This window comes from Pituophis catenifer, unplaced genomic scaffold, assembly GCF_029215685.1.
Source record: "Pituophis catenifer annectens isolate HBS135680 unplaced genomic scaffold, rPitCat1.0.hap2 SCAF_6, whole genome shotgun sequence".
NCBI classification, from domain to species: domain Eukaryota; kingdom Metazoa; phylum Chordata; class Lepidosauria; order Squamata; family Colubridae; genus Pituophis; species Pituophis catenifer.
In genome coordinates, this window is record NW_027256886.1 from 87,778,822 (window position 1) to 87,804,828 (window position 26,007).

The following is a 26,007-nucleotide window of genomic DNA, read 5'->3' on the forward strand; positions in this document are numbered from 1 at the left end:
CAATATACATAAAAAAAAATAATCCAAAACTTGATTTTGACCCAGGCTCAATACTCATTACTAAAATGGATAACAAACGCAAATGAAATATTAACAATTGCTTGCCTAAGATTCATTAGCACTTACATTCATGAATTCCACCTCTGTTTCTCTGCTGTAATTTCTTTTGTTGCAAATTACTAACATGTGTAACAGCCATCATTTTCCTTTCAGAAGTACTGGACAATCTATTTCTCCTTTAACTTGTGGCTAATCTATTTCCCCCTTTGTGGCCTTCCAAAGGACTTGGAGATTATATACTAGATTAGTCTCTTTTAGATTAAGGAGGAATTCAGGGAATTTAGGCAGCTAAGAATTGAAAAAGTGGTTTGCATGTTGTAGAATTGGCTTTTAAACACAGATAAGCAGAACCAAGCTCCTTAATCATGGATACCTTAGTCATATCAACACTTCGATTCAGCAGTAACATCGTATAGTTGAGGATGATCTACTAAAGTTTTTGCTCAAAGATAAATTATGTTTCTGAAACATGGAATGGTCCTTTCTCTCTCCTATGGAACATCGTAGCCCATAGGAACGCGCTCACGTGGTTGACTGAATCATTGGGGAAGATGCACTGCCCATTGTCCCCACACAAATGTGTGTGTTCTGAAAACAGCACCGAAATCAGTCCTTCTTCCAATTCCTAGCTGGATTACGGACCTAAGAATCAAGTTATTCTCCTGAAATCCCTTGCATTTGGGCGTATGTTTTACTACCATGTTTCCCCAAAAATAAGACCCTGTCTTAAATTTTTTTTGAACCCCGAAATAAGCACTTGGCCTTATTTTCAGGGAGGTCTTATTATTTTGGCATGCATGAAGGAAACCAGAGGAAATGGCGGGGACCGGCTGTGCATGCATTTAATTATTTTTGGGGAGGGCTTATTTTCAGGGGAGGGCTAATTTTAGTGCATGCACTCAAAAGCCTGATTGGGCTTATTATCAAGGGAGGGCTTATTTTAGGGGAAACAGGGTACTGCTTTGATGGAAATGGTTTTCTAAGCACCCTGCAGTATTTTGCAGTTTGGGTTGAATAAGGACACTTTGCTGAACTTGTTAAAGAAATGTAGTCCATACGCCTTTGATGTTCCTTGCATTTTTTAAGAAAAAGTAAAAAAACAAAAACCCTGAAATATCCCTGGGAAGAGCGCTCTTAGAGAAAATTGGTAAAATAATGGTAATTCCACGTGAACCCATTAAAAAGTCAGGGCCTCTTTTGTCAAATTCTAATTCGGTGGCAGGGGGCTTTACTTATTTATTTATTTGCCAGCTCTAATAATAATAAAAAAAAATAACGAAACAAAATGAAAATTAACATTCTTCTCTCGTACCCCCATGTTTATCCCTCTGTTGGACCTTTCTCCTGTCTTTCCATTTTATTTGTCTTCATTCCCAGCAGAAATCCTTTTTTAAAAAATAATAATCATCATCATAATAATAATTTATTTATTTATTTATTTTTAAAAAGGGAAAGGTAGATTTGAAGAATTTCAAATCAAAGTGTTTTGGGTTATTAACTCATTTATTTATTTATTGTTCTGGCCTTTGGTTTTTTGTTTTTTTTTTGGGGGTGTCAGTTCATTTCTTATCCAAGTGTTTTGATTTGCAAATTTTTTTCTTGTCGTTTGCAGAAGTCGAAAGCGGTATGCCCTCTTCGTTACTTTACCTTCCAACCTCAATCCTACCTCCAATCCTTCTAACTTCAGGACTAATTCCTTACCAAGAATACAGGAAGATAACATCTTTGTCTATCTTTCACATTTACACACACACACACACACACACATATATATAAATATATATGTATATAATATACGTACAGATTTTATATTTATATATATATACATATATATAACGAGCCCCAAAGTTTCAAAGAGGAGAGAACAATTGATAGCAACAGTTGGTTTCTGCATTGTTTTTTCTTTTGTGTCTTCTGCACTAACTTCTTTGCAGGAATAATACCCATATAAATTACATTTAGCAACGTTGCCTTAGGAGAAAAGATTAATCCAATAGGAAAAGTTATATCCGATTTCATTCAATAGGAGAACTGTCTCTCCTGTCCAGTACTCCTCTTCCCCTGTTTTATGTTCCTGTGTTTTGTTGCAACAGTGTCTGCTTCGTGTCTATTAACTTCTGCGATTTGTTGCTTTTACATTTGCTACCCTTGTTCAAATTCCCCCATCAAGCGTCCTTCCAGACTTTTTGTTCCACATGGAGCTTCATGCTGTCCCTTCCACCATTCATTAGTAGTGTCTAAATGCCTTTTTTGTTTGTTTGTTTGTTTGTTTGTTTGTTTGTTTCCGCTTTTAGTTTTGAGCCTAACACTGAATCAAAATAACTGAAATATCTCCCCACCCAGAAGCTACTACAGTTCTAACGATGGCCTTCGTGTAGCTTTTCCATACAAGACTTTTGACTGGAATATTTGAATGGGTTGACCTCTTACCCCCGACTTTGAGCCGGTCCATTTTGCGTTTATTGTGCTGATATTCAAGTACTAAACGTGAACCGACCTGCCATGCAGTTGTTGTGTCTTTGAGAACAACAAGGCATGCCTCACCAAATCCCTTTGATTTCTCTTTTAATTTCCTTCATCTGAATGCCTCTCCAACGTCACCCTGGCATTTTCTTCATTCTCGACCCCATTCGGATGAACCTGACTGAACCTGCATATCCTGAAATCGGCTGTTTTCTTTCTCCCGTCCCTGCTTCTGTCTTTATCATCCTGTGTAGTCTGTGATATTCTTTCTGTTTAGTTCTTATTTCCTGTGGATTTGGAGTAGATTTGTGAACAAGATACCTGGCTTCCTGACAGTTTGGCATTATTCATATGATCCAACTGCAGAGAAGTTACTGCAACACTTTGGCATCTTCAAAGGATCTGCAGATGTTGCACCTCTTATACGGCTTCTTGTTTACCAGTAATTTTAACCTCGTGGTAAAGGCATGCAAAGCTGTGTGGAAACAAGTGTGTGTGTGTGTATGTGTGTGTGTGTGTGTGTGGTTTAAAGGTGTGCTGTTTTGCTCCCGGTTTAGAATGACCCAAATCTCACTTAAATTAGAGCATCAGTTGCTCATTCGTGGGCATCTATCCACTTGGGAAGATGTTGAATTCGATCTGCTTTGACTCAAAAGCAAATTTGGGCATCGTAAAAAAAAAAGAGAGAGAGCTACTAAATCTTTTGGCTATTCCCAATTACGAGGAAAGACTTAATTCTCTGGGAGCAACACATAGAACTGCTTGTAGTTATGATCCGGCTCTGGTGTTCTGCAGCTTTAGAAAATGTTTTGTCATTTGCCTTCTCGTTGGTGTCTGTGGTGATTTCTTCTCCTCTCTGTGTAAACCTGTAGTAACATAAGCTTGTAAAGTCCTGGAGAGTGCTAGCAGAGAGATTCTTTGCTCCTCCAAACCGACAGATGTGCATGTCTCTGTATTATTTACAAATATGGTCTCAAGAAACTCGTCAAGGAAAAAAAAAGTATTTTTTTTTCCTGTCATTCATAAATACTTCAACGAGTAAAGTTCATTTTAAGGAGTTCTTAGTGGACCGTTTGCCATAACCCACAGACCGATCTTCCAGAAAACCTTGCCTGTAATCAGGAATGTCCCATCTCTCTTAAACTAAATACAGCACTGCATCATGGTGGTGAAAAAAAAAATATATTATTGTGATCTTAATTGCACGGGGAATGGTACAGCACATCTACCATAGCATGAAAGTTGCTACTACTATTTTTTTTTTAGTCACTCATCCCATTAAAAAGCTTGACATTCGACCTACATCTGAGCTCAGAACATTGTAGATGCTTTAGCATGCTTTCAATGCTGAGGCATACAAGATAGAGTTTTGGACTTATTCGCTGATGTAACAATATACATTTTAATGCTCTGTTCTCATTTTTTTCCCCTTGAGAAATACAGGCGATAGAGAAAGCTGATGTGCCCTTTAGCTTCCCTAGTGTTCAAGACCTAATAGGAAATATTGGCATTCATTTATAATACGGATCTCTAACTATCAGAATGAGATTGAAAGTGAACTCCATATTACATTAAACCATTTTTTTTAAAAAAAAGCTTAATTTCATCCAATCCCCACCGTTCATTTTCCTGAAATTCTATCTCCTTCGTGGATGTGTTAGGAATAAAGGATTAAAAAAAACATGTCCAGGCAGCAAACTACATAAGTCAAATGCCTGAGAAGTTTCTTTCCCTGCAACACCATCTTTGACGGTAAAGGAAGGATTGGTCAGAATGAAGAAAGCAGATTTATACCACTGCAATGCGAGTCTTTTTTTTTTTCTATGCACGTTGCATATACAGATATCCAAATGGAGAGACACTTGCAGAGTCATATTTTGACACTGTTTGGGTCAAAATGATGCAAGCAATGAGGTCCTGTCCCCTGTGTTTATGAAGATTACAATTTAGGGATCCTACTTAAGAATTAAGGAATCCCTGAGGATTTTACTCCGCTAGTCGTTGTCGACTATAGGAGGGGATACTCGTCTCCATTTGAAGGTGGAAGGCTCAGTGGCCAAAGAGATTTCTGCAATCATGCGGTCAGCATGACATCATGGAGCATTGTTATCTTCCCACTGAAGTGGTACCTATTCATCTATTCACAGTTGCATGTTTTCGAACTGCTAGGTTAGCAGGAGCTGGGGTGAGGTCGGGAGCTCACCCCGTCACATAGCATTTGGGTCTCGAACCCAGGGTATCCACTTTCCAGCCGACAAGCCCAGTGTCTTAACCTTTGAGCCGCCACACTGCCCTTCAGACGTAAGAGTCTGTGCTTAATGTAACATGTAATTTGACCCATAGAACTAGAAGCTTTATTTTCACGAACGTAGCAATGCTTCAAATTTATCTAAGATTTAACTAAGGCAAAGTATAGTTCTACTGAAATGTTATGATTTCATAGCAAGACCTAATATCCGCTGCCTTATAAATAAGGCCCCTAGTCCTAAATCAGCGTTCCATAATCTCAGCAATTTTAAAATGTGTGGATTTCAACTCCCAGAATTCCCCACTGGTCTAAATGGTAGTTATTTAGCGAATAAAAATTCACAGGTTTTTTTTTTTTTTTTTTTTACAAAGGTATGGATTTTATGCCATATAATTATCCTCAATTATCTTTCAATGAGAGCAACATTAAATTGGGTGACAGAAGACTGTCAGCTCAAGTTTAGCTTTCTGATCAATCATACCATTAATTCTGATCCTACTGAAGTTTCATTTGAATTAATATTTAACATGAAACAATGGAAAATATTACTTCAGGCTAGAAGGAAAAAATGTGAATTTCGCCTGCTGTTTAATTAAATGCCATTTTTAGTATTTTAGTATTATGTTAATTTGACACTGTTTTTAAAAATGATTATCAATGTTCCGTGGAGAAACAAATAAAAAAAATTAAGACCTGAATTCATAATCAACATAAATTCATTATTCATTATAAACAGGCAAAACAGGCAAAATAAAACTGAAATGTGGATTGCATTGTATATTAAAAGTCACATTACAACGGAAGAATACCGAATAATAAAAATAGACAGAGGAACTATAACGCTTATAGTTTTCCCCCATCGAGAACAATTAAATAAATAAAAAATCTTTACTTTGAAATAACAGTACAGATATTTTTATGTGAAAGTCGGATTTCCTCCCTGTCTCCAGATCTGAGAAAATGAAAAGAGTCTACAAACATAGTAATAAAATAACGAGTACTCGGGGATAAAATTCAGGGATAGAAATGCCCATCTGATATTGTGTGATACGATCTCTGAAATTTTCAACGCAACTTACAATTTAGCAATTGTATGGGACAAAAATATCAGAGAGGGATCTATTTCCTGCACTCAAGCTTAGATTTTGCTCTTCAGTGTCCAGCCAAAATGTCAGCACTTCCACCCTGGGTAGTCCTTCTGAATTCCCCATAGGTTTTGAATCTTTTCATCGCTTATTTTTAAAAATGGTTTAAATTCAGGAAATCTGCTCCAACGTAGGTTTTGCTATTCAGGATGTCTGCCAGGCCTAAAGCACCCAGATTTTGGACATTGAAAAATGTTATCCATCTTATGAACAATCGAGTCCCTGCAATTTTTTTGACAAAGCTTTTCAACAGTGGTTTGCTCTGGCCACCTTCTCCTTCCTAGGGCTGAGAAAGAGGGACTAGCCCAAAATCACCCAGCTGGCTTTGTGCTTCAGATGAGACTAGAACTCACATCTTTCCAGTTTCCAGATTGGTGCTTTAACCACCACACCAAACTGGTTCTGACCTCAATATTGATCAATAATAGCACTAGCGATAATGCTTAGACTTGTGTAGCACTCCACAGTGCTTTACAGCCCTCTCTAAGTGGTTTACAGAGTCAGCCTATTGCCCCCAACAATCTGGGTCCTCATTTTACCGACCACAGAAGGATGGAAGGCTGAGTCAACCTTGAGCCTGTCAGGATCGAACTGCTGGCAGTTGGCAGAATTAGCCTGCAATACCGCATTCCGACCACTGCACCATGACGCTCTTATTTTAATAATTGCAAAACAATTGGAGCACCCCTTGAACACCATAGGCATTGACAAAGTCACCATCAATTGCAAAAGGCAGCTTTACTCGGAACAGCTTCCATCCTCTGATGCTTTAACACCATCAAGCATCCACATGTGCCTATCTCAGGTCCTCAGGAAGGACTCGATAGGTGAACAAAAATGCCATATCCAGTCTGAACATCTGATTGACTGTAATGATAATAATATGTTCTTGTATTCAAATATATGCTAATAATGTTAAGCTCAGAATTGTCCTGTCTCCTAAATCACATTTTTCTCTTTTTGATCTTTGGCTTATCTTCTAAAACAAATTAAAAATTGCAACATTTTGCTACATTTCAACAACAACAACAGCAAAAATAGCTAAAGAAAGAACTTCCAGATTTGAAAGTAAAATTCAGATTAAATTCAATGGCAACTCAAATTTAGCTGCTTAATAGAGAGAGGGAAAAAAACTCACCTCTTTTACATTATCCACAATGATTGCTAATTGCCTTAGCAATAATCAAGGAAGTTGTAAAAGAGGTTTTGATTAGGAACTAGATGGGTTCACCAGGTATTGAAACCATCTTGTCATTATCGATCTAGGAAGGAGAAGTGGAGATTGTCCGATTAATGCCATTTATTTTTCTCTTCTCCAACACAATAAGTGCAGATGCTGGATACTTTAGGCCTTGTGGTAAATCTGAAAACAGTTTCCACTTAACAGCATTATATCTAACCACAGCTTCTTCCTGTAAAATCTCTTCTGTGCCCTTCAAATATTTCCAGAAGAATACCATTTATGAGTAGGTAGCAAGAGGAAGGATCCATTGACTCTCACAGATAATGCCAGAAAGCTGTACCATGTGTATCTCGCACTGTTTGTGTTCATATATATGTGCTTTCACTGTCTCATTCCCTTAAAACATGTTTTCTACTAAGTCCCAATCGATTCTAATCGTGGCAGTCTTCGTTTCTTACAAACATTGCATGCATGTTAACTCTCTTCTAACTTAACAACGATGAAATTGTGTCCAGAGAGAGAGAGAGAAAGAGACAATCAAATTTCCCTTAGAAGCTCTCTAAAACTTTTTTTTTTTCAGCACAAACGAATTACAACATCCCATAATTGCCATTGTGTAAACCAGAGGTCTCCAAACTTAAGACTGGTAGATTTCAATTCCCAGAATTTCCCAGCCAGCATCTCTTTAAAGTTGCCAAGTTTGGACACCCCTGGTGTAAATCATTATCTTGGACCAAAGCACTAAAAGATAATGGAAATTTTTCTATGCCTATGGTTTTCCAGGAAGAAAAACCAATTTTGTGAATTCACCATTTTTTTTTTTGTGCTAAATTAGCCTCATGCCTTTTTGAAACAGTGAGAATTCTCCGTCCCTTCTTCTTTCGTAGGATGTGTTCCATTAAAATAAGAAATGTTAAGATAGTGGGGCAGGATCAGGTCGTGAAAAGATGCACGTGGAACATAGAATCATTTAGTCCCTTAAAAAAAAAGAAAAATCTCCTTTGAAAATCTTGACATTCACTAAATAGAGACCAGGCACATTCCTACAATGTATTCCACATTATATATTTGTTGATTACATTTTTGTTTTCCAAGACAGGGATCTCCAACCTTGGCAATTTTAAGACTTGTGGACCTCAACTTCTAGAATTCCCCAGACAGACTTCTGGTAAGTTGAAGTCGGCAAATCTTAAAGTTGCCAAGGTTGGAGACCCTTGTTCTAAGAGGATGACAAATCTGTATGCAAAGGAAAATAAAACCCAGTCAACCATAAATGTGTTCCATTGGGTGGGTATTTCTTGCAGGATAAGCATATACAAGCACTTAATATGTGGTTGAGGTATTCATTTCCATCCTAGTAGACTTTACACCTTCCCTTGATGTCGCATGTTGGAACTGATAGAACGTTCAACACTCAATGGGTGAAACCTGTAACTGATTACCAAAAGCTTTCATCTTTACAGATGTACAAGTTAAGTGGATGGCTGACCACGTTCACCCACTCTTCTTCCCAAAGGCAGGCTCTAAGACCCGGGCCAGGCTCTGTTAAAAATGTGAATTGGTTTGGCTTAAAGTCATTGTTCCTGTTGAAGAGCATATGCCATAAACCCAGAAGTCAGTCCAATGAGATTAGTCTAAATCTTGAAATGCAGTTGATTTGATTTTTCTAGCAAGGATGAGTAACGTATTTTGATTCATTGACAACAGTCTGAAAAAGGGGCTTTGGGCAGGAGAAATGATTAACCACCATATCCCGGTTTATGTTTTCTTTAGCAATCGTAAATGGTTGTCTTGTACCATTCCCCCCGAGCATATATATGTATGTACTATGCTATAACTCATGTAATAGACAGTGATAGGGGGCCCATTAATAATACCCCACTTCAACAGAAATTGACACAAAGGGCTAAACTGCCAGCAGAGTGAGGCTTTTCCGAGCAGATATTTACCACGGGAACGATTTTTCTTGGCATCAATCATAACGATTTTGTTAACTTTGAATGCAGAGCAAACCAAAAAAAAAAAAAAAAAATCAAAGCTTTTTGTACGTTTGTCCCCCTTTCTACCCCTAACTGAAGTCGCTCGGGCCTCAAGCAAAGTTTCAAGATAAACACTTTGGTGTTACGAGTGGAATGCATTTTCTGCCTCAGTGTTTCAATACAGCTCATATTTTGAAACCTTACATAAAAAAAAAAAGGCTTCTAATGGCCTCCTCTATTGTTTTTCTTTTGGATTTGCCAAACTAATGGGCCCCCTATAACAAAGCAATAAGGAATAATGAATTTGGTTTCACAGCACAATAGTAGCAGCGTTCTCTCTCTCTTTTTTTTGATTCCTGTTTGTTGTTTTGTTCCATTTCACTGGGCAGTATATTGATCAACCCTGGAAACCATGTGAAAATTCAAGAGGGTACGCTAGGATTCTTCATTGCGAGCGACGCCAAAGAAGTGAAAAGGTAAATATTTGGTCGTTCTGTAATTGTATCATCGCGGTTCCACGATGCGTTTTGGAAGCTTTCCCGATCTCACTGCTGGGGCAGGATGTGATGTGATAAGAGTGATGATGAAGAACGTGACAAGAATTCAAGGGCTCCCTCAACTTTTAGAAGCATTTGCTTGTAATGAAAGACCAACTCTAGATTCTTATATGTGGGAAGGTATTAGAGAAACTGAAGACATTCATGGTACATGGTGTCCATATGAATGGAATGAATGAGTTGGAAGGGACCTTGAAGGTCTTGTAGTCCAGACCCCTGATCAAGCAGGAGACTCTATACCAGTGATGGCTAACCTTTTTGCCATCGCATGCCAGGAGCAGGGGGGGCGGGTCACGCATGCGCCTAAACCCATAATTCTATGCGCCCTGCCCCTGTGCATGCACGTGGGATCCCCCTATGCTCCCCCCGCTCCTGGCACATGATGGCACGGTAGGCCCATTTTTTGCTCACCCCAGCCTGAAAACAGCCTTTCCCACCCACTCCCCCAGAGGCCGTAAACGGCCTATTTGCCAACTTCCGGTGGGACTGGAAGTTGGCAATGGGTCATTTTTGGCCTCCGGAGGGTCTCTGGGGGTGTGTGGCGAAGGCCCTTTTCGCCCTCCCCAGACTCCTAGAAAAACTTTGGAGGCTGGGGAGAGCACCCCCTAATTCTTCTTTTCTTTAGACTAGCCAAGCCCAAATCCTGCAGTCGTTTTTCATAATGTTTTGGTCTCCAGGCTTTTGATCATCTTAGTTGCTCTTCTCTGAACTTTTTCCAAAGTCTCAACATCTTTTTTGTAGTCTGATGACCAAAATCGGTTGCAGTATTCCAGGTGTGGTCTTACTAGGGTTTTTATAAAGCGGTAGTAATACTTCACATGATCTTGATCCTATGCTTCTGCTTATACAATCCAGGATTGTCTTAGCTTTTTTGGCGGCTGCTGCACATGGCTAGATCATATTCAAGTGATCATCCACTAGGACTCCAAGGTCCCTCTCACAGTTACTGTTTTTGAGCCAGGTCTCACCTAATCTGTACTTGCACCTTTGATTTTTTTTTTTTCCCTGCCTAAATGGAAAACTTTGCCTTTTCTCCACATTGAAATTCATTTTGTGGGATAGGGCCCATTGTTCAAGTTTGTCAAGATCTTTTTGGATCTTGAGCTTGTCTTCTGGGGTGTTGGCTGTTCCTGCCAGTCTAGTGTCATCTGCAAATTGGTTCTGGCTAGATTTGACCAAAGGCCAGTCAACCCCATCTTCTGTTTTCATCCTAGTCTTCTGAATGCCTCCAAAACTTTCCTTGATTTTGTACACCTCCATCTGATACAGTGTAGAGGTACAGCAATTCAGTCTCATTTGTTTTAACAAGTAAAGCTTATTGCCCTTAACACAGATAGTCCTTGACTTATGAGCATTATGGAATTTCTGTTGTTAAGAGAAAAACTTGTTAAGTGAGTTTTGCCCCATTTTATGACTTTTCTTGTCACATTTGTTAAGTGAATTACTGCAGTTCTTCAATTAGTAACATGGCTGTTTAGTGAATCTGGATTCCCCATTAACTTTGCTTGTCAGAAGATTGCAAAATATAATCACATGCAGTGGTGGGATTCAGCTGGTTCGGGCCAGTTTGGGAAAAGTGTAGTTAAATTGCTGGCTGGCTCCACCCCTTCCCGGCCCGCCCCTTCCAGGAATCCCCACGCATCCTGTTTTTGCTCCCAGGAAGCTGCAGGGAGGCCTACTACGCCCAAAACAGGACAGGACGGTAGCACATCGTCCCCACCCCACGGCCCATTTTTGCTCCCGGGGGGTGCAGGAGGCTGAGTGCTATCTGTCACAGCCCCTGGCCACGCCCCCCATGGCCACGCCCACCCATCCGGTCATTAGGGCAGAGAACTGGTTGTTAAATTATTTGAATCCCACCACTGAACACATGACACTGCAACCGTCATAACTATGAACCAGCTGTCAAGCATCCGCATTTAAATCCCGTGGCCACAGGGATGCCGCAACGGTCATCTGGGTGAAAAATGGTCATGTCACTTTTTTCAATGCCGTTGTAACTTTGAACGATTGCTAAGCAAACACTTGTAAGTCGAGGACTACCTGTAATTCAGATGGGAAAGCCTATCAGAGCAACTCAAGATCAGCACAGTGAATGCTATCCCTTTTGTATCATTCAATATAAAGGACCTACATTCGATATCAAGGTTGAATCATATATTTCAATTCGGTCAATCACTCAATCAGGTTATTTTACAAATGTGCTTTAACTCTGTCTGAAATTTTATGTCTTCATTATCTGTTACTGGTGTTAGGCTGCAATAAATTGAATTTATTGATTGATACTTCCTTAAAAGGAAAGAGAGAGAGAGAGAAAATCCATTTTCCATTTATAATCTGCGGTGTCCCTCATTTTTAGCATACAACTTACTTTTTAAGACTTCTGTGTGCATTACATTTTTTGTAAGATCGATAATTCAATTGCTGATCATTTTAGCATCATCGTTTGTGATGTTAACACCTCATCTCGTGTATTTATACATTTAATTCTGGTTTTCTTTAAAACAATAAATAGTTTCCGATTTTAGAGTTGTGAGAAACCAGAAATGCATGCCTTTTTCAAATTCTTACAGATTTATACTTAGTCTTAGAACGTTGTTTTCAATTCCTTTTTTGGTTTCTATTGCTATCTTGTCATAATAGACATTTTTCGTGAGATTACTAACACAGAAACCGGAAGACTAGGTGGCCGGTGCTCATGCACGCGCTGGAAAATGGAAGATCATCTTGGTGCACGCATGCGCACTGGGCACCTGCTCTTCTGGTTTCCGGCACTCCCGCATGCGTGAAGACCAACTGGCCAGCATGCCAGAACCTGGAAGAGCAAAAGGCGATGGCTCGCGTGCCCGGATAGATGGTGTGCCACAGGTTCTCCATCACGGGTTTAGGGTCTTCTGCTTGAGCAGGGGGTTGGATTAGAAGACCTCCAAGGATCCTTCTGACTTGTTGTGACCTAGACCCAAGTAGTTATTATCAGGCTCAATTAGTCCTAAACAAACTTATTTTATTAGAACAGCTGAGAATTACTTCATTCTCAGCTTAGTCCAAATTAATTGCAAAAACAAATCCTTCAGAAAAAGTCCTTCGGCCTTATCACAAACATTTGCATTTTTTGGTACCCTGCCAAAGGCTTTTCTTGGCAAAACCTCACAAAGTTCAGAAGCAAGAGACACCGACTATAAACAATTGTAGCAATGTTGCTTTCCTACAAAAAGCCAAAGGGCCATTGCTGCTCTTTTAAGCCTTATGGGAGTGGGCAATCATCTCCTGGCCTTACTCCTGAGTCGTCCTTTTTGCTTTAGCTGCTCTTGCCTTCTGGCAGGTCTTTGCATGTGTGTACAAGGAACAGGCTCCTCCTGTTCCTCTGCCTCTCTGCTATCCGCCTCTGCAGGCTCCAGAGTCCGCGCATGACTCCCAGATGGCCCTGCCCCATCTCTGCCTGCCTCGTCCGGGCCTTCCCTAGAGTCCAGGACTGGCCCATGATCCTCCCCAGCCTCCTCACTGTCCGACTCCGCTGCTAGCACCGTGGGCTGCTGGTGAACCACAACATGACTCTGTTAATCTGTATCCTGTATTCAACTGCAGATGCTATTGTTCTGTATTTCTTCCACAACTGTATTTGAATTCCTTCAGAACATAAAGCCATGTGAAACTAAGTGGAACAAATAGTCTTCTGTATTTGTCTGGTCTTAAAGCCATAAAAAATTAAAAATCAGATGCCTTTGAAAGTGCAGTTTCTCTGCCAAGAATGTCCCCTCCCCCCACCCTCTTTTGTAAGTTTGGATGCTTCTTTCCGAGATGAAAGCCCAACGAACTGATCCAGCGTGTCACATTTTATGAACCATTCGCCACCATTATGTTCAAGTTAAATTTATTAAAAGAAGCGTGAACTCGAATCACCCAAGCTGGGGGCTGGAAATTAATTGTCTTGTAGCAAACATTCCCTTTCTTAAACGTCTAAACCTTTCAAAAGATTAAAGGAAATTAAGGCTGGCATGTTTTATTAATTCGCCACTTTTCGCAAAAGAGAAAATGTAGAACTAATTTCATTTGTATGAATTAACAGAAGTGTCATTTTTATCTCTCTTCTCCTTCCACTCCAGGGCCTACTTTTATTGCAAGGCGTGTCATGATGACATCACAGACCCCAAAAGGATTAAAAAATGTGGCTGCAAACGACGTAAGTCTTTTTATCCACTTGTGTTTTTTTGTGTTTTTTCCTTGGCTTTAAAAAAAAAACCTCACTTTAACCAGGGGTGAAATGCTACCGGTTCAGACTGGTTCTCCGAACCAGTAGTAAAAAATGCTACTGGTTTGGGCGAACCAGTATTTCCGACGATCAGCTGTGACGTGAGATTTATATTAGTTAGAATCGTCAGATTTCCTGCTTTCTAGCTAATCTAAATCGCATGGCACAGCGGATTTCACCCTCCTCACTGTTCTACTTACCTTTGCAGACTTGGAAGGCTTCAAAATGTTCCTTTTTTAGCGTTGTGTGGGCGCGCCTCAGGCGCGCATGCGCGCATGAAGCGTGCGCTCGGTAGCAGACTCACAGAACCAGTAGCAGACTTCAGAGGATTTCATCCAGTTTCTAGAATTTGTAGACGGATGGAAGGCAGGAACAAAAGGCTGATTTGTACCACATTAGCAATACAGGTAGCCCTCGACTTATAACCATCCATTTAGTGACCAAAGTTACTGAAAACAATGACTTAGGACTGATTTTTCACACTGACGACCATTGCCGTGTCCCCAAAATTTGAAGGCTTGGCAACTGGCATGTACTTATGACAATTGCACTGCCATCGCCATTGGCAACTTTCCCATTGGCTTCTGAAAGCAAAGGCAATGGGGGAAGCCAGATTCGTTTAACGACTGCATGGCTCACTTAACACTTCACTTAATAATTGTGAGAAAGGTCGTAAGATGGGATGCAACTTACTTAACAATGGCCTATATGGCATATATGCTTAGCAATGGTTGCTTAGCAATGGAAACATTGGGCTCAGTGGTGGTCATAAGTCAAGGACTACCTGTACATGTAGGAAAGTATAATGCTGTTATCCATCCTTGCCTCGTCTTTGAAATCTAATTTCTTCAGGAAAATGTTATTTCAAAAAAAATTTTTTTTTAATGTGTGTTGTCTTTGGAACGTTTTACACTGTTCGATCCTTAGAGCTTTATTCTAAGGTTCTGGGTTTCTTTTCTTCTTTCAATTGGGAGTAATGATTTTCCAACGTGGTCGGAATAAACTACATCAGGTTTATTTTTAAAGTCAGGCATATCCCTACTTCCTTATCAACTATCACTTGCTCAGAGGAAAATATGCAGGAGGCTGCTGGCACTTTTTTTTCCCCTCCTCTTGAAAACGAAAGAAAACTGGAAAAAAAAAAACATCTGTCCTTCAGCTTCTGCACCTTGCAAAGCAAAGCAGCGGATACTTTCTGAGCTGGAGCATAGCCTTGCTTAGTTATTCATTCACAAACCCCTAAGCTGAAATGGTGCATTAAAACTCAGTCCATGTCCCTTTATTGATTCTCCCCGAGTTTTCTTTTAACTCTAATGGTTATGACACACAACCTATGTTGGCGTTGGCCAAAGTTACATGGATGGGTCCAACTAGAATTGTTTCGCCTGTACGATATTTGATTGGCAGCAACCCTTAATGGGTCATTTTGATATCCTGGGTATCTATCAAATACAGGAATGTTTTTTCACTATGTTATTCTACACTCACTAGAGCAGGGGTGTCAAACTCAAAGCCCGGGGGCCAGTTCTGGCCTGCAGGGTACTTAGATCTGGCCCGCAGGGTCGCTCTGGAAACAGCGAAGGACTAGCCCGTGGTGCTTCTGCCAGTGAAAATGGGCTCCCGAGCTCTGTTTTCGGCTGCCACATTCTCCTGCAACCCTCTGCCAATGAAAACGGAGCCCGGGAGGGCTCCCGAGCTCCGTTTTCACTGGCAGAGGGTTGCAGGAGAACGTGGCAGCTGAAAACGGAGCTCGGGAGCCTGTTTTTGCAAGCAGTGTGCTCAGGCTCCCATAGGTGCCCCTGACAGGAGTGACATTGAGCTGGCCACACTCACTGTGGCGCCTCCACCCCGGCCCCCCAAGGTCAAATACAACCCTGATGCGACCCTCAATGAAATTGAGTTTGACACCCTTGCACTAGAGTCATGTCCCTTCAGTGGAGTTTTGAATAAATAGCGCAGCAAATTGAAAACCAAGGCAGGCAGAGTTGTGTGCATAACATACCACTTTGATTTCTCCACGAGGTAAAAGAGGTTGGAGAAACGAACCAGCGTTCCCTGCCGTGCTGGACTGTCCAATATTTTGATTGAGCAGAACCAGTAAAGGCCCAGGTCTGTTCTGATCTCAAGGCTAGCTGTAAGAAACGTCATTCGGAGGCAAAGAGGTGTTTGCAATCCTTCCGTAGTTACTTAGCCCTCACCAATCATCCGTCTGTCAAAATGGACAGCTGTTGTACAGGTCCATCAGTCTCCATGGCAAACGTATCTGATATATTGTGGGTTTTACCCAGTGGTGGGATTCAGACGGTTCTCTCCAAATCGCGCAAACCGGTAGTGGCGACTGTGGGAGGCTCCGCCCACCCGCCCGGATGTAATGTGCGACTACTGCACATGCACAGAAGGCCATGTGCATGCACAGAGGCGCAAGTGCTCGTCTTTGCGAACCGGTAGGGAAGGTAAGTGAATCCCACCTCTGGTTTTACCCATAGCTTTAAAAAAAAAAAAGGTAACCCAGGTGGGCCCTTCATATGATAAACACAATCCAAAAGTAATGTTTGTTTGTTTTTTTACTGGTCTGTGCCACTTTGGTTGGCCCTTCAGAAAAAACATTTTTCCATGACTTAGGATTCACTTCCTATTCCTCGAAAATAAGAAAATGCTGATACAGTAGAACCTCTGGTCATGAACGCTTCTGACCATGACCAAATCGGGTTCTGACCAAAAAATTCACAAATTTCTTTTTCACAGCTGATTTCCCCTTCCTTCCACGCCATTTTTTTTTTTTTTGTAAGCACCAAATTTCCAAAATTAGGTTTGGATCACGACCAAATCGGTTTGCGACCGAAGTTATGGGACGAATTATGGTCATGACCAGAGGTTCTACTATACATATCAGGTGTTAGCCATCGCTTCCTGGTCATGCTTGTTTTCCATGCAGCCTGGAAAAGGAGAATTACAAACAGGCAGCTTTTCCCCACAGCTTCAAAGCTTAAATCCATATCATTCTGGAAAAACGTAGATGATGGATGGATGGACGGACAAGCAGAGAGGTGATAGATGGAAACCAAGCAGTAGGATAAAGGATACAGACATTTGGAAGCTCTAGGAAAGAAATGACAGAAGTATGAATTAATCCTTTGAGAAGTCTATCTAGAACTGTTGGGAAAACCTTTGGAAGATGCCCTTCACTCAGTGGTGGGATTCAGGCCGGTTCGGGCAAACCAGTAGTTAAATGTTTGGCTGGCCCCTCCCCTCCCCTTCCAGGAGTCCCCACGCGCCCCATTTTGGCTCCCAAATAAGTGCAGGGAGGCCTCCTAGGCCCAAAATGTGGTGTCCCCCCACGGCCCGTTTTTGCTCCCGGGGGGGTGCAGGAGGCTGCCTGTCACACCCCTTGGCCATGCCCACCATGGCCACACCCACCCAGCTGGTCATTAGGGCAGAAAACCGGTTGTTAAATTATTTGAATCCCACCACTGCCTCCACTGTCAATATGTATTAAAAGTAGCCTCTGATTGGAAGTGGCATCAGTCCAGTGTAAGAAGTGACATTGGTGCCGAAAAGAATGAAAGCTGATGAGAAGGATAGATGTAGTCCCATAAATGGAAAAGGGATTAAGAGAGGACAAATTGATCATTTTGGTACCCTTTTTCTCCAATTCCCTCTATTGGAGCTCTCATTTGTATCCACAGGCTGGAATTACACCGATGTAGTTGTACTACATTTCCAAATGGGTTGTTTGCGTGGGAAACCTGAATTTCATAGCAGGAGGAACCGGAATTCCAGAGAAATGGGAACTCAGCTCCCATGTACTAAGACTGTTCTAGAAAGCTTTAGTGCCAGAAATTTGATTTGGCAAAGTAACCCAGCCATTATATTAAATAAATTTGATATACATCCAAGATGGCTTCAGCACAAACCAAAACAAAGTAAAGGTGTTAGCAATTCTGTTTTAGGGAGCCTTGTCTACTTAATTAGACGTTTTCCAATCTCGTTGATTCCATTGACTGAGAATAGAACAATAATTGAGCTGTTATCTATAATTTGTCATTTAAACTGCCCTATACGTTAAATGCTCAAGATTCCCAATCTGCAATTCTAGTTAGTTCTATTGATATTAAGTTAATCAAGATTCTAATGTTGGCACCACAAAAACATCCCCGTTATTAATTTTAATAGAAACGTACTTAACCATCCAAACGATACAAATCTGGGCATTATCTGAACATGGATAGCTAATTCTTTTGTTGGCAGTTTGCAAATTTCAGAGAGCCATGGATCTCTTGAGGAAATCCTGGCACCCTTTGAGGAGGTGCAAAAGAAGCTGACCAGGTTTCATTGTCTGCAGCTCAAATGCTCCATGAATCTCTCCTGTGCATTTTGGAGGAACATGTGGTGGGAGACTAGAGTGAGTGATTTTTTTCACCAGCCCCCTGAAATCTCCCTTAACCGAAGATGGTAGAATCCAGCCCACAGACCATACAAGCTACCATTAAGCTACTTGGGTCAAGACCATGGGAAAGAGAGTTGACTTAGCAGCACTTTGAGGGGTTCTAGGACAACTTGCCACAGCCAACTCGCCGCGGCCAAATGATCACTGAACAAGGAGGGACAAAATGACATCTGAATGACAACAGTTACAATAATTTTTTAATTAGGTTAAACAATTAAATTGCACTGTTGAATTGTCCCACAGCGAGTTGGCTTGTAGCACCTTAGCTGTTGCCAATTGGCCACGGTGAGTTGGCTGTAACGAGTTGTTCCATTCCACTTTGGGGATTCAGATTCAGAAAATAACCCAATTGCTTCCATTTCTTTGGGATGGATGGAGCTCATTTCCGAGAATTTCAATGGTACCAAGAAGCTGTATGCAGTCATGAAAACTGTTCGACGTCTGCTTGATTTAAGCCGATATATTTCTTGCGTAAGCCAAAGGCTTAATTTAGAAAAATGACCCTTTGTGTTATATTCCTTCCTCCACCTCCGCACTAACAAGCATCGTAATAAACCCTACAAGCCTACAAGAAAGTGAAGGCAGGAGAGCAAAGTTTTGTAAACAGGTGAATGAAGTGCAAAAAAATATCTTCTTTGCAGAAAAAAATAATTATTATTTTGGCATTAATTACATGCAGCTTCCTGGACTAGTTGAAAGCCATGTTCTTTAATAATGCATCTGAAGTTTCATGTCCCTTCAGATGTTTCTGAATATTAGCTTCAGTATTGTCAGGGTCTCAGAATAAGTCTGACCTACATAGCTATTTGTCCAAACCTGTTAAGCCAAATATTAATAATTCAGCACAGAACTCCAAAGCTTCACGAAACCAGGGATAATTAGAGAAACTGAGTTTTCCTTACCAATCTTTTCTCTTTCGGTCCCTCCTTTCTCTGCTCCACGTTGTTGGAAAGGAATTTCTCATGCAAAATCCATCTTGTAAAAGGTTGTGATATGTGATGTGTCTGGATTTGGTCCTATTTTAATTTCTAAATTTTCTCATTCTAATTTAAATTGGAATTAAAGGGGAAAAAAGATTTAGCTGTGGATACACCTTGCAGTTACACAAATGTACTTTTGTTAACATTTAGTCAGTTCAGTTATTGAATTAATCCACTGGAAATTGTTTGATTTCAACATAGTTCAACTCAATAATGTCATTTTTTTTAGTAAAGCAACAAGTTCCATATTAGAAGGGGTATTTCTGACAGGAAGGAGATACTTCTAAGAAGATACCTGCCCCCCAAACTAAGCATGCATGATCTAAAAATAAAAACAAAATCTAAGAAAATTGTTAAAGAAAGTTTTTAACAAACTGTTGTTGTATTTGTGCAATGATCCACATTGATTAAGTACGGCAAGATTCATTGTTGATTGATCCAAGTTTATGTAACTGAATTACAGCTCTAAAATTTTGGACACAGCCATCTGAGAGGGAAGTTCAACCCGGAAAGCTGTGCTTACTCATTCCTTTCCTCCTAGTATTAAATCATTTCATTTCCAGATGGGATCCTTCCTTCTGCAAAAGATTGCATCTACAAGATATAGTTCATGTGTACACTGATATTTATGAAGAAGATTGCCTGAGCAGATGATAATTGACAATGTTGTGATTTATTTTTTTCTCTTGCTGCCTTGGAACACGGCCCATACTATATTTTAACTACACACTGATAGTGATCTATTGTGAGTAAAAACGGGTTCTTTGTAGCCCAGAGTGCAGTCCGATCTGTCTTCTTTCCAGTGGAGAATATTCATTTGTTCAGTATTCTTCTTCTTCTTTTTTTTAATGTTGCATGAAGCAGTGGCGTCTCATACCCCACCCCCACCCCCAAAATATGTTTTATGCCGTTGGAAGCTGGGGCAATGTTGAAAAAACAACAACAACAACAATCCAGCAATATTTCTTCGTTTTCTTTTGGTTTTGTTCCTCTCTCTTCTCCTGTTTGTCCCCTTTGGATCAACTGTATTTTCAATAGCTGAAAATCAGAACGTTATGGTACCTAGACAGAATTGATTAACAATTCAAAAAATCATCTTATCTGTTTGTTTGTTTGCTTGTTTGCCTGTTTACTACTTGCTTTAAGCCAACTGAATGGTTGGATGAGGGACTAAAATGACAGAAATGGAGGCAGGACTATAGTATAAACCCATTTTCTCTATCCGGGAAACCTCTGGGATGATTATTCTAAGCCAGTGGTTCTCAACCTTCCTAATGCTGTGACCCTTTAATACAGTTCCTCATGTTGTGGTGACCCCCAACCATAAAATTATTCCTAAGACCATTGAAAATATGTGTTTTCCGATGGTCTTAGGCGACCCCTGTGAAAGGGTCATTTGACCCCCAAAGGGGTCGCAACCCACAGATTGAGAACCACTGTTTCTAAGCAATGCAAGGAAATTTATTCTAAGAATGCAATTAGTCCTTGACTTATGACCACAATTGGACCCCAAATTTCCCATTGCCGAGCAAGACAGGTGTTAAGTGAGGTTTTGCCCTATTTTAAGTTGTTTCTTGCCTCCGTTGTTAAGTGAATCCCTGCAGCTATTAAGTTAATAACACGGTTGTCAAGCGAATCCAGCTTCCCCATTCACTTTGCATATCAGAAGGTCACAAAAGGGGACACTGCGACCGTCATAAATATGAACCAGTGGCCAAACGTCTGGATTTTGATCATGTGACCATGGGAGAATGTTGCAACGGTAGTCCGTAAGTGTGAAAAACGGTTGTAAATCACGTTTTCCCAGTGCCGTTGTAACTTTGAACGGTCACTAAATGAACTGTTGTAAGTCAGGACTACCTGTGTCCATTTCATGGGTGGCAGGATTTGTTAGTCAAGGGTGGAGGCCATGCCTGATAGCCAAACAGTTAAAAAGGATGGTCCAGAAGGTATATATGCTGACTTTCATCTGAGGTTCTGTTCTTGGGCCAAGAAACTTAACCAATAAGCCTCCTTTTCTGATGTTATGTTCTAACAAAACTTGAGTTTAAGTTATACTGGTTAAGTTAGACCAGGTGTCAGCAACCTGTGGCTCTGGAGCCACATGCGGCTCTTTGGGCTCCCTGTTGGGTGATCCCACCACTGGCTGGCCCCGCCCCTCGCCCTCCCCTCCCAGTCACTCCTCTCCTGGCCTGAGAAGGTAAGGGCAATGGCAGGGGATGGAGAAGCATTCAGGGCAGAGACAGAGAGATACAGAGAGAGAGACGGGGGAGAGAGAGACGTAGAGAGATACAAAGAAAAGGGAGGAGAGAGAGAGATGTCAAAAGGGTTTTGTGGTTCCCGGTGTTTTTTAAAAAACGGTTCTTTGCCCTAATGACCAGCTGGGTAGGTGTGGCTAGGGGGGTCATGTGACAGGTGGAAGTGAGTGACATCGAGTTGGCCACACCCACCCATGTTTTGTGGCTCCCGGTGTGTTCTATGGGAAATGGGTCCAAATGACTCTTTGAGTGTTTAAGGTTGCAGACTGAGTTAGACCCACAAATCGACTGAGTTAGACCCACAGATCGACTGGTTCTAGAGCAGAGGTCTCCAATCATGGCAAAGCTGGCTGAGGAACTCTCGGAGTTGAAGTCCACAAGTCTTAAAGTTGCCAAGGTTAGAGACCCCTGTTCTAGAGCATAAATGAAAGGAGCGAACTGGAGATTCTCAAGTCTTTGCTAATCAATAATTACTGAATGATTATTTGCTGCACAACTGATAAACCCGTGTGTGCTGTATGTACCCGGAATATCTTTAGTGACATTGCTCTCTTCTTCTTCCTTTCTTTTTAATTGCACACTGTGCATTGTTTGTTTGGGATTTTTTTTAACATTTTGCATACTTGCTTCATTTTGTGATGAGTTATAGAAATGTTGAAATAAACTGATCACAGAGTCAGGGACCAGCTGCAAGCCTCTTTGCAGTCTCTGTTCTAAAGAGGGTAGCAATCCTACAAATCTCTTGGTCAAACATGTGTAATTTGGTTTGCTTAAATGTAAGGGATCATCACTTAGGTGGAAAGCAATCATGCAATTGTGAGAATGAGTAAAGCATTACATAGTATGAATTAGATAGATAGATAGACAGATAGATAGATAGATAGATAGATAGATAGATAGATAGATAGATAGATGATAGATAGATAGATATAGATGATAGATAGATAGATGATGATGATGATAGATAGATGATAGATTATCTAGATAGATGATAGATAGACAATAGATGATGATAGATAGATGACAGATAAATAGATACATAGATACATAGATACATAGATACATAGATACATAGATACATAGATGGATGGATGGATGGATGGATGGATAGATGGATGATAGATAGATGATAGATGGATGGATGATAGATAGATAGATAGATAGATAGATAGATAGATAGATAGATAGATAGATAGATATAGATGATGGATAGACAGACAGACAGACAGACAAGAGTAGTGCGATGGCTAGAGATGGAGCTCTTGTCTCACAATTAGGAGGCTGTGATTTACATCCTAGGTAGAGGCAGATATTTCTCTCTCTGGGCACACTGAGAATATAACTGCTGAACAAAACGCCGCACTGGCGACACGAAGAGCATCCGGCCATTAAAACACCCTGCTAACTCCAATCAGTTTCCCAGACTCCTCTCTGCAAGTGATTATGGGGTCGCTAAAAGAAGAAGATAGATGATAGATAGATAGATAGATAGATAGATAGATAGATAGATAGATAGATAGATGATAGATAGTTTTATCAACAAGAATAAAATGCAAAACAAAGAAAACAGAAAAACATATATCCAACGGTATCAAAACCAAAAAAAATTTGTAGACAAACAAACAAATCTAACATTAAGCATATACCGAAAAAATCCATGTTTCAAAAGTTTTAATAGTGATCCAGTCTACCATAGAATATGGTGTGTTTAATGGGTAGTTTTCTGTAGGGTATTTCTGAAATTTACTTAATATTCTCCTTTTTTTCTCTAAACTAAAAAAAAATATAGGTAACAGAATGATTTCAGCACCAACATTAAACTTCAATTAATCCTACCAAACACCAACATTAAAGTTCAATTAATCCTAAGAAATCTGGCTTCCATAATGTTCAGCAGGATGCTGCTTTCTAAGGAATTGTATTAAATGAGAACGAATCGTGGCTTATTAATTATGTTCAAACACAATCTGCACCAAGTGTCATGCATGCCTCCCAAAAATATATTTGCCTATTCCCACGTTATATTGTTCAGGTGTCCAAAGCAGAAAATTGGACTTTCAACTCTGTGATTTCTTGATTAAAAACAAAAACAAAAACAAAAACGTGGAAATTAAATTTTAATCTTGAAACTGCCCCATCTAAGCAATGAGCCTTCAACAGACACAATATTTCAAAATGCCTTTTAGCAAAACTGTACATTGTTAGACTGGAAAAACAGAACTTTTAGACCAAATGTACTTTCTTATGTGACCTCACCTTTGAGTGTGGGTTTTTCAGCTACCAGCTTCGAAAATTAGGTTAGGATTTTTTTGCACAGCTGGGGAGATTAACCACTTATCGGTCTTCTGTAATTTCAAGAGTTATCTTCCCCAAAATGTTGCTGGTCTTAGAAAAAAAATAGCTATACATACATATATCTACACATACACACACCCACACCCAGTGGTGGGATTCAGCTGGTTTAGGCCGGTTCGCGTGAACTGATTGTTAAATTGCTGGATGGCCCGGCCCCGCCCCGCCCCGCCCCCTCTAGGAGTCCCCATGTGCCCCATTTTGGCTCCCAGGTAAGTGCAGGGAGGCCTACTAGGCCCAAAATGGGGCACAGGGGGTACAGCATGAGCCCCCCCTGCAGTCTGTTTTTGCTCCCAGGAGGCTGCAGGGAGGTCTACTAGGCCCAAAATCCGGTGTGGGGGGACAGCACCCCCCGCAGCCCATTTTTGCTCCCAGGGGGGTGCAGGAGGCCAAATGCTGCCTGTCACACCCCCTGGCCATGCCCACCATGACCATGCCCACCCAGCCGGTCATTAGGGCAGAGAACTGGTTGTTAAATTATTTGAATCCCACCACTGCCCACTCCCACACACCTTTAATATAATATATTGGTTTGCCCTTAAAGTCTAAAGAATCTCCACTGCATTCCTCCAAGTTTGATAAGAATTTATTGGTTGATGTGAGGGGAAAAATATAGAAATATCTATATAATACTTTATTTGGCCAAATGTGACACACAAGGAACTTGTCCCCAGTGCAGAAGCTTTCAGAATTTGTCCCGGTGCAGAAGCAACAACGTAATCCAGGTCCTCTAATTACAACAGTGAGATCCATTATATTTAGTGTAATCCGTTGTAGTAGATGAAGAATCTACTTCAAGAATCTACTCTACTGCGGCTGAGAAATTCATGTAAAGTAAGAAATGATCAGGGTTGAAATCAGGCTTGTGTGTTTGGAGTTTCATTTAAACTAAGCACACAAGAAGTAAGATATGAAAAATATCAAGGAAGGAAGCAACCTACAACTAAGGAGAAATTTCCTGACAGTTTTATAACCATTAATTAAGGGAAATACCAAATTTAGCGCTGAAATCAGATGAACACATCTGTGATTTCTGATCTGGGACAATGTAAACACGCAACCAAAGTTTACCCCCCCCCCAAAAAAAAGGATGATAGAGCTGAAATGTACATGTAGCAGTTTTATTTATTTAACGTATGGCAAATACATGGACTTGCAGTAGTTCAAATGTTAATGTCCGCTCCACCCAGCCATCCAGGGTCATGGGTGGTCTATGTTGAAAAAAATCAGACCTTGGGCCGATGTCCACTCTTGATGGACATTCGGACACAATGTGATGGATATTTTGTCGAGGAGCACCACAGTTGTCAGCACTTCAAGCTGCATTTACTCTAGTGCTGACATAAGAAGGAGAAGCGGAGGTGTCTGGAAAGGGACATTTGACTTTTCACCTACTTATTTTCCCTGGAGATAATATCCCCTAGGAGATGGGATGGGAGGGGGGAAATTCCTTTGAGCTGGAGCAGTAGATTAGGGGTAGAGTGACTTGGAAGATGGCCAATGAGTGCAGGGGAGTGGGGAATGGAAAGGGAGGGTTTTGGGTCTGGAAGTCAGTGTTGGCTACGATGGAGTTGGATTTAGAATGTCATGCTTAATAAATGGGAGTTTTCTTCAAATACTTTGTTTGAAATGCAATTTATTTGAGATGACCTCGAAACCTGACAACAGTCACACTGAGGGGTAGAGAAAAGACCCCACTTAAGCAATGAGTCTTGGCAGACACCATGTTGGGTACGGATCCTGTTCAGAGTTGACCGATGCTGGCGAGGAAGGTCAGAAACCTGGCACCTCTTGTGTAGGGTCATCTATGTAACTGCCTGTATCTGGGGGTTCAGCAGCCCATTTGTCTTTCCACTGTGTGTTGATGTCAAAGTTGTTAGACAGCTCTTGAGCGAGTGCGAGAAAGGGCTTCCTGGATTTAAGACTGTCAATTGATAGAAGAGATTGATAGAAGATAAATATACTGTTGCAATATTTTCAGGATCAGACTCAATAAAGATAATAGAAGTTAGAGATTTAAATATATTTCTCTTTAATCATAATAGGCATTCTATATTCGCTGAATATTCAAGATAGAAGCAAGGAA

General features: G+C 40.7%; 1 protein-coding gene across 1 annotated transcript in view; it reads left to right on the forward strand.

Annotated features, from left to right (window-relative positions):
• KCNMA1 (potassium calcium-activated channel subfamily M alpha 1) overlaps window positions 1-26,007 on the forward strand; it is a 643,121-nt gene that overhangs the window by 460,125 nt on the left and 156,989 nt on the right. The window contains 3 exon segments of the mRNA XM_070946116.1: window positions 1,673-1,684; window positions 9,468-9,554; window positions 13,739-13,815. Of these exon segments, the coding sequence (XP_070802217.1) occupies window positions 1,673-1,684; window positions 9,468-9,554; window positions 13,739-13,815 (176 nt within the window).